At 40.3% G+C, this 10,127-nt stretch overlaps 1 protein-coding gene across 4 annotated transcripts in view; it reads left to right on the top strand.

Moving 5' to 3' along the window:
* SYTL5 (synaptotagmin like 5) overlaps positions 1 to 9,143 on the top strand; it is a 175,777-nt gene extending 166,634 nt beyond the window's left edge. For all 4 annotated transcript variants that reach the window (XM_083172602.1, XM_083172604.1, XM_083172603.1 and 1 more), the window contains 2 exons: positions 3,386 to 3,594; positions 5,942 to 9,143. In XM_083172602.1, the coding sequence (XP_083028728.1) occupies positions 3,386 to 3,594; positions 5,942 to 6,099 (367 nt within the window). In that variant the 3' untranslated portion in view covers positions 6,100 to 9,143. The remainder of the gene's footprint in view (positions 1 to 3,385; positions 3,595 to 5,941) is intronic.
* Positions 9,144 to 10,127: the final 984 nt, after the last annotated feature.

Here is a 10,127-nt window from a genome sequence, read left to right on the forward strand (position 1 = left end):
ATAACAGTCAGTGTAGACTGACTTTTATCTGCGAACGGCAATGATTTTTCACCTGTACGGACAGATGTGAGGGGAGGTGTAAGTGTACATGCAAACATGGGGATTCGGGTGGTGTAGGGGGGGAGCGTATGCTCGGTCGGGTGGCGGGCACAGTTTACCTGTTCGCTAGCTGTGAACACACGCAGCCTAGGAAACAGGTCTGAATCAGGCCCTACGTACATACTAACATACTAAGCCTTAGAGAGAGATAAAGTGGACAGAGATAAAGCACTAACCATTCAAACACAGAATGCAACACGGCAGTTAGGAGCTGGTTGGTACTTTGTCTCTCTCTAAGGCTTACTACATAGACTTATTATTGTTATTATATATTATTATTATATACTGTAGCTGGTTGCCGATAAATAATGTTACAAAAAAATGATATCGTGTATAAATTAGGCATATTTAATTGTTATTTGTATTCTGTCAGATTTGTTTTCAGTTCTCTGACTTTGCTTCAGAGGTTCTAACTTTTCCTGTGCAACCTCTTCATCATTGTAATATATTTTGAAACATTCAATGAAATTGACATTAGCGGTAATTAGAATTCAAAGCAGAAGTTGCAATAGTTTAAGTGAATTAAGCTGGGTACACACCTAAAGATGTATCTGTCCAATCTGTCTAATCTGTCTGGGGGAAAAACAAATCTGGTAATGTACTGTATAGGAGCAAATGACAATCAACCATTCTGGGAAACAGACTATGGTCATTCAGACAAATTGGTGAATTCCATTTGATTTAACAAACTTATCAGAGTGATAGATTTTGTGCATTTAACAGCATTTTGAGAGCTAATGGTTGATTCTCATATGTTCCCATACATTTACAGGTTTTTGTTCCCACCAGACGGATTGGACAGATAAATATGTGGGTGTGTACCCAGTTTAAGAAGCAAATCTCATTATGATAGGGCAGACAGTGTTACCTTTACCTCATCATTAGAATGTTTCCGCACACCCACACACACACCACTGTATCCCCCACTGTAAGCCCCTGCAAGGGGCTTTTTTGCGCTCGCCATGCTGTCTGAGTCCGGGCAGTCGGGATCCCAACGTCGGGCTAATGACTGTCGGGATCCCGACAGTCGGAACCCCATACCACACCCCCAGGAGGGACACAATGCTCTGCTTCTTGACATTCCTCTGAATGTATGATTGCCGTCACCTGTGCCAAACAGGGTAATTGATATGAAAGGTATTTTTCAACACAGGTGATGGCAGGTATTCATTCAGAGGGAAGTACAGAAACAGAGCATTGTGTCCCTCCTGGAGCGGGTCATGTTGGGAGGTATGCCATCAGTCCTCCGTGTGAAGGCCTTAGACTAATTTCCCAGTTGATGCAAAAACACATTAGACTCTCCTGATGAAGCAACCTGGGCCTGTTTGTGAATGCATTTACTCAAGTCCAGCCTGATCTTGTAATAGAGGACAGGTGGAGATTTCATAGGGTTAATATGTTTTCTCCTATTTATGAATGTAATGGAGTGTGCACGTCTAATGTGCTATAAGCTTTTGCTCTATAGATTTCTCACTTGGCTCATTAATGGCATATGATGAATGAGAACCATCATTCACCAGGGCAACGCCTGTCACACCTTTTTAAATGCACACCCGGTCTCCTTTCTTTCAAAGATGTTGTAAAATCTCTTATATATTTAGCTACATGTGTCAATCATTCTGGGAGTGTGTCAATCAGAGCCTCTTTTACTCGCCCACACACAGTCCCAGAATGATAGACTGCCAGAGCTGCCCCGTCCCTACAATCCCCCTATGCTCAGCAAGTCCCCCTCCCTCCCACCACCACCGCTAAACAGCTTACCCGGGTACAGATGGAGCATTTGCACAGGAAGCGGATCTTTTTGGACGGATCCGATAAACGAGTGAGTGAGCCACCGCTCCTGATCCGTCATTCTTTCAGTTTCGTTTTCCATTACAATGCATTTGCCTGAGCTCAGCACTGCCACCTGTGGCAGCTGAGTTGTACTACCTCTGGAGACTGAGTACAGTGCTGTGACTGCAACTGAAAGAATCACAAGGCTGCTGCTGTTGGGATGGCCATCGGTGTGGGTGTTTTCTAGGAAAGTACTGTAGCGTAACATTTCGTATGCAGTTATACCCGCAGTCACACACAGAATATATACAGGCCACATAACATTTTAATCAGCAATAGCTGCTTTATTCATTGTTTTGCCAATCAGATGGATTTTAAAGGAGAAAGGCGCATGAAAACACACTCACTGCTACAAAGTCACTCCTCACAATAGTGTGACTAAAAAGGAACACCGATGGCTGATTAAGCTAGAGGTGACATAAATCACCTAGGGGATTTCATGCTGGGAGGAACTAACAGTGGGGACAGATAGGGCTGCGGCTGGCAGCCAATGGGTGTCAAGGGAGGAGTTTTAGCAGGGCAGAGGGTCTTGTGATCAGGAGTCAGCTTCCTCTCTGGAAAGTTTCCCACCCTCCCATCCCTATTTTCTGTCTCTATTTTCTTCACCTGGGCGGCGGTAAAGAACGGTCAATTGTGTAGATGGAATGTGTGTAGGTTAGTGGGTGAGCTCTCCAGGCATCGATTGTCACGAGCCATACTTCTATGCACAGAAGATGGCTGCCACCACCGACCTGGGTGGTGGCTGGGAGAGTTGGTCACCAGCGGTGTGTGAATGGTATGGTGATCCTAACCCACCCCCCTTTCTTTAATCTGACCGTTCTTTAGTGCCGCCACCAATATATATATATATAGTTTAGTCTGTTGTCAAAAATAAATTTGACATTCATTATTTTGAAACGCCAGCACTTGTGTCCGTGTCGTTATTTTTAGATAAGTTAGTAAGTTAAGTGTTAAGGTCTGTTAAGCATGAGAGTACCGATGGTGAATTTATGGCTGTTTAATGTACAGGGAGGCTAGATGTAAGGGGACACCACTATATTTCAACACTTGATAAATGTATTTACGCATATTTATTTTGTTTGAATTTCAATACAAATATTATTTGAATACCTATTTACATTATTTGTATAGCAGTATCATACCGAACCCAGAGAGTAAGTAATACCGATTTGCGTGTCTCTCATCTTCCGTAACTAGGGATTTTTTTATGTTTTCAAATATTGATATTTATATGCACAGAAATGGAAAAAAATGAATTATTTAAATATGAGAATTTCCACATTCTGATTCAAAGGCTTCCTATAAAACTATTCTACAGCAATTAATCCTCAGTGGAGTGAGTCAGTTTTTATTTATGACTGAAGTTTTATTTATATGTTGGGTTGTTTGATGTTTATGTTTGTTTTGGACTGTGCTAACAATTTATTAAGTTATTTTTTTCTTAAACCCCCAGATATTTATTACCAGATAACAACAAATCAACAAAGCACAAAACTGCCATCATCAAAAAGTCTGTCAATCCTCAGTGGAACCACACATTCTCATTCACCAGCCTCCAGCCAGAAGATATGCAAAATGTGTGCCTAGAGCTTACAGTCTGGGACAAGGAATCATTGTCCAGCAACATTTTCCTGGGTGGAGTCTCTTTGGGCTGTGGCACCGGTAAGTCCTCAGTCATGTGACTGTTTTATCATTTTGTAAAGTAAATGTTATATTAAGAGGTATATTTATTACAATATCTGCATCACAAACAGAACATGAAACCCACTAACGGGCCTGCATACTGCTGTACACTATTCCATCTCTTGTACAGCTGTTTAAGTTTGATTTCAAGGATCCTTAATTTGGTAGCTTAATTTGGTAGCTTGAATGCAGACTTATATATTCATTAGCCTGTAAAGACATCCAGTATAGCAATGTAATTATTCTAATTAGTTTACGATGTGCTTCAGTTAACAAAAGCAATTACAATGTTTTTAAATAGTATTTGTAATATCAATTGCTATGGTTCAGCTAAATGTTTGCTGCGGCCTAACATTATACCACACACCGTAATTCCCATTGCACAATTTAGTGAACTTTGTAATACCCATTACACATAAAGCCACATGCCTTAATGCCAATTACACATAAGGCCACACATGATGACCATTACATACTATATAAAAAACTGTAATGCCCATTACATGCTATGTAACAAACCGTAATGTCCATTACAGATAAGGCAACACATGATGACCATTACATACTATATAACAAACCATAATGCCCATTACACATTTGACACATAAGTGCCACTTGCCTACATGCTCATTGCTAGGAACTTCATGCTTGATGCCAGAGGCTTCATGCTCGATGCCAAGGGGGACTGAAATAGCTTGTTACCAAGGAGGAGTAAATAGCTCATTGCCAAGGGGTACTAAATAGCTCGTTGCCAAGGGGGATTGCAGCCTGCTCGCTCCACACTGTGCCCGGCTGAGCTGACCTCTCCGCCGCTAATTTTTGCTTCTGAATGGCTGCTGGACCGCAAGTGCATATTGCCTAGCAGTCCAGCGAGAGACTTCATTGAAAATAGCGGCGGACAGGGCAGCTCATCCGGGATGGTGAGGAGTAGGCGGGGAGCGAGCGGGCGAGCAGGGCGGGGCAGCCGGCGACACAGTATGCGGTGCTCCACCCTCCCTATGCCCCTGACTGTTACTAGAAGAACTTAATTGTATAATAGTGAATGAATGCAGAGCTATAATACCACTGAAATTCACTGGCAGAACTGTGTTCATTATGTTAAAGCCAAGAGTCAGGAACAGGGGTGACAGGGTTGTGTTGTGGCCGCCCACTTTGATTGTCAGAAGAAGAATAATGGTGTAGATTCTATAGAAGCAAACCAAACACCCAGAGCCGGCCCTAGGCATTGACAAACTAGGCAACTTTTTGTACTAGATTGCATTTCATTGCATCTCATTGCTTTGCATTGCAAAATGTATGCGATGCATTGCAATGTGTGATCTAGTCCAAAACTAATACAATAATTGTACCGTGTATGGGCACCTTTAGTTTGGGCTGAATTATTTCCATACATGTTTCTTATACATGAGAAGTAGTAGGGATTGGAACCAGTGGGGTCCCTAACTTTGGTGATACCTGGTGCGGGAGGACATGTTTTTCACTTTCAAATAGGAGTATGGCTCCGCAGGTAGTGGTCAAGACGGAATATATTTTTTCAACAGGGGGCGGACAAAAATGGAACTGGATAGAGTGTTGTATTAGTCTCATACACTCATCGCATTCAGTGAATGATATAAACAATATAAAGTTCTGCTAGACAGTTTTGTTTATTAATATACATTCAACTGTTTAGAGTCAAGGTTTGGGTCGCTGGAATCGGAACCTAGCAAAGATCCTACATACAGATAGAGTCATCCTCATCTAGCCCTTTATTAGGATTAAGTAATAGGATTACTCTGCTAATCCCCTACTGTGTTGTTCGATGTATTGCATTGCAGCTGAGAACATTATGCCTCGGATAGCCATGGCTCACCATGGCTATCCTGAGGCGGCTAGATGAGGATGGCTCCATCTGTATATCTACGTAAAGGGAAAATGCAATTTTCAACTCTGCAAAACCTTTTTGCAGAGCAGTACGTGGGCTTCCAAGAGAAGAATGTACATAAAATGGTTGCATCTCTGCATGTAGCCACTGTAACCTGATCAGCTGTAGCTTTTTTTTTTTAAAGAGAATATATTTAAAGTGAGAGGCAAATTTAAATTCCACCCAGTCAAAGCCTGCGCTTGACCCTGTGATGGATGTGATATTGCAAGTAGCCTAAGGTAAAATTGGTCTGGTGATCTTTACTGAAGTTAATTTTATGTGACAAATCAATCTTATATAAGAGAGACCGGGAGAAGTGTCAGTGTAAATCGGCTCATAGCATATTTAGAAAGGAATCTTTGAAACTTGAGCAAGTGAGTAAATTGTGCAGGTCTGTTAAGTGTCTGTGGCTTACATCTACAGGTACCAGTTATGGAAACGAGGTTGACTGGATGGATGCTCAAGGTGAAGAACAGTATTTGTGGCAAAAGATGATGGACAATCCTGGAACATCAGTTGAAGGAACCTTGATGTTGAGATCCTCCATGGCAAAACGCAAACACACCAGTCAGAAGTCATAGAACTATCAAGACAAGGCAGTCTAGCACATGCATTAAGTAGACTGTCCGTCATTGCATCGCCGACTTGTGCTTGGTTTATCAGTGTTGCTCTGTAGGAACTAATTGCACTCCCACCATGGCTTGAGTTACTTTATCTACAGGGTACTTACTATACTGTACGTCTGTATTTTGGATGAATACTTATTGCATGTAGATTCAATGAAATTTTGTATAAAAATGTGTTTAACTTAAATTATATACAGAAAAAAATACTTGATAATAATCCTCAAAGGCCCAGTAACCTCAGCTTTATTATGTGTTATATAGAATTGTGTTTGTCACATCTGAATGTGTGTGTGAAGCCTCGTTCTGTCAGTGTGTAGGGAATAAGCACAGATGTTCTAGCTGAATTCCTCTGTCTGTTTTGTGCAATGAACTGTATTCCAGCCAGGCTTGTTCAGTATAGGTCTGTTTGTGTTTGGCATTACTTCCCACTTGGTTGGCCAAACTCCCTTTACACACACGGAATTAGCCTGTAAGTGGAACATTGTAGTGTCCATTTCTTGTGGTTTATTTACTGCCAGCTCCATCAAAAAAGAGAACAGTGGTTAGTAACATAATGGGGGTTTGGTGAGGACTGCTGGACCACCCTGAGCAATTCAGGGCATATAGAGACATATAGAGACATTGCTATAATTTATTCCAATATTTTATCTCCGTTAAGCAACAGACTTTTTATATTGGTGGATCAGGTCCCAATGATCTTATTTATAAACATATGTCATTGTTTTGTCATAAGAATAACTCACATAAGCAGTAAGCAATTGGCAGGCTTGTCTCTTCTTTGCTGTCCGAAAAAATAGAAGATGCATCATTGTGTCCTAGTGTAGTCTAGCATATATTTCTTGATTTTGTAGTCAGTTTAATAATATTTTGTGTATAAGAAAATAATATATAGAGCACTAAGGTCTTAAGGCGCCCATACACGTGTCGATCTCGGCACCGCGATGTGTGCGATGAGATGCGCGCTCCCGCAGCATCTCATCGCACAGTACAAAAAGTATGTGCTGCACATACATATTTTGTACTTGCTTTTTATCACATCGCATTGCATGCACAAGGCATACAATGCGATGCAATGCTATTTAAGCACAAAACGCACGGCCGAATCGGCAAGTGTATGGGCAGCTTTAAGGCCCATACACACTGTGCGATTTTGAGCTAAAAACAGCTCAGTGTACTCATCTGAGCTGCTTTCAGCTGGAAAGCCGCCCAGTGTGTACGGGGCAGCAGTGAGTGGTGAGCGCTGATGCACACTCCCTTATCAACACAGGCCTGGACGCTTATCTGATGTTATTACCCGTCTGTGGGCAGAGTGGGCGGCAGTCCATAGCATCCTTCTATGGACAGCCGTCCACCCCAGGGAAATTCAACAAGATGGGCAAAAAAGGCTTAGCACTGAGCTTTTTTCATCCCAGCGATTTTCCCCATCATTTCTCTTTAAACATGCTGGGCAAAAATGCCCCGTGTGTATGGACCTTTAGTGTTCTGTTATTGGAGACTACGGCAATACTTATTTATTGGCCAATTCACCGAGCCAACATTGTGCGGGCACCTGGGGCTATAGTGCTTTTCTAGGGCGGGCGAGCCAGACATATATATATAAAATCTCACGGCATAACAGGGCGTATGTGTCTGCATGGCATTGCTTCCGCTGTGCATACACTACAATGCGAGCACAACACATTCACTTATACGGGAGCTTAGCTGCTATGCGTATGTACAGTACACATTGTGATCCCGCTACAGCATGGTTCTTTACACTGTGCTAAGAAATATGTATATGTGTATATATATATATATATACACATAGTACTGTATAAAGAGACCGGCACTGCCCCGCTGCCAGGACAGCGTATTGATTCTGGCCCGGTTGCCCATTCCTTGGGGTGGGAACCCCAAATGTACATGCAGAGGAAGGAGAAACGTCACTCCAGGACTTGTGATAAAACGCAAAATTTACTGTTATCGGTCCGGACTGGAATGCCGTTTCTCCTTCCTCTGCATATATATATATATATATATATATATATATATATATATATATATATATATATATATAAATAATATATACAAAACAACTAGAAGAATCGGTACTCATTTCCCGTGCATACGCAGTATCACCCAGGTGCCATCCAATGTGTGGGAGCACATACGTAGTCCAGAGCAGACGGCATTCATCAGGATTCAAGTTTAAATTTTTCGATTTTCATCAGAACATTTGATTCCGATCAAAATAGAGATATTGAACCATTAATTCTCCTTATTTCCATTGTTGTTAAATCATGGTGAGTGCCACCTGCTCTGGTCTTACATATTGTGTGTGTGTGTGTGTGTGTGTGTGTGTGTGTGTGTGTGTGTGTGTGTGTGTGTGTGTGTGCGCGCGTGTGTGTGTGTTTGTGCAGAATGTCATATGTTAATTTAGGCATACAGTAGTTTAAACTAGCTTAGATTTTTTTATTGCCCTTGTTTTAAAGCTTTGATATATAATAACATACTCTTCTAACGATAATTGCTATTTTGCAAAGTATTTATGCTACAAGAATCAGCATTTACATTATAATGGCTTCAAAATAACAGTCAGAGGCATTTCATAAATCCCCCCACAAATATTTTGATATGAAGAGGTGCCAAATAATTTCACTGTACAGCATATTTATTGTATATAGAATTAAAAGACGTAATAAAATGAAAATTATGCATTCACTTCCTGTTATCAGTCATCTGTGTCCCTAGGTCCTGGTAGCACAATACTCCAGCTATATGTATAAGTCTTACATATTTCCCTAGATGTTCATCATTTGTGGCCCAAAGCTGAGATAGCCATATTCCTCAGGCTGATCATTGTATATTCCTTGTAAATATTGGTTATTATATTCCATGAGACAGAGCTGCCAAATGAGTTCAATATTCACAGGATTCATTAGAAAGGCTGTATTTGTTCTCAAATGTTTGAAACATACCAATATGGGTCCATGAATGCAAATAAATTCATTTTACAATAATGGAATTGGTCTGTAATTGCTGTTAGAAAAAAATATTTCTAAATATTATGTTTTAAGCATTCTGTATTATTTCAGTTTTTATTATAAAACGTTTCTTCACAAAACTTGTTGTCTTCATTTAACCCCTTCCCGCCGCAGCCAGTTTTTACCTTCCTGACAGAGCCCTTTTTTTCAAATCTGACAGGTATCACTTAAGTGGGGATAACTTTTTTTTGCTTTTACTTATCCCAGTGATTTTGAGATTGTTTTCTCGTGACACATTGTACTTCAAGTTAGTGGTAAATTTTCGTCGATACAGACTGTGTTTTTTTGTGAAAAATACCAAAATGTCGTAAAAAAATGGAAAATTTTGCAATTTGCAAAATGTTAAATTTTCTGCTTGTGAGACAAATAATCATACCACTCAAAATAGTTAATAACTAACATAGACCATATGTCTACTTTATGTTGCCATCATTATTTCAACCTCCTTTTAATTTTTTTGGACACTAGGAGGCTTAAAATATGAATAGCAAATTCTCAAATTTTCAAGAAAATTTCAAACACTGATTTTTTTAGGGACCAGTTCAGTTCTGATGTGACTTTGAGGGACTTGTATGTGAGACACCCCCATAAATGATGCCATTTCAAAAACTGCACCCCTCACAGTATTCAAAACAGCATTTTGGAAGTTTGTTAACCCTTTAGGTGTTTCACAGGAATTAAAACAAAGTGTAGGTGAAATTTCAAAATTTCATTTTTTTTTGCAGATTTGCAATTTTAATACATTTTTCTAAGGAACACAGTAGATTTTACTAGAGAAATGTGACTAAAAATTGATTCCCCCAATTCTTTTGTTTTCATAAATATCCTATATGTGGCCCTAGTGTGCACGTTGACCAAACCACAGGCTTCATAATAGAAGGAGCACCTACTTGATTTTGGAGCCTCCTTTTTATGAGATTATTTTTTAGGCACCATGTAGGTTTCTAGGCACCATAAGAT

This window comes from Crinia signifera, chromosome 2, assembly GCF_055691185.1.
Source record: "Crinia signifera chromosome 2, ASM5569118v1, whole genome shotgun sequence".
Lineage (NCBI taxonomy): Eukaryota > Metazoa > Chordata > Amphibia > Anura > Myobatrachidae > Crinia > Crinia signifera.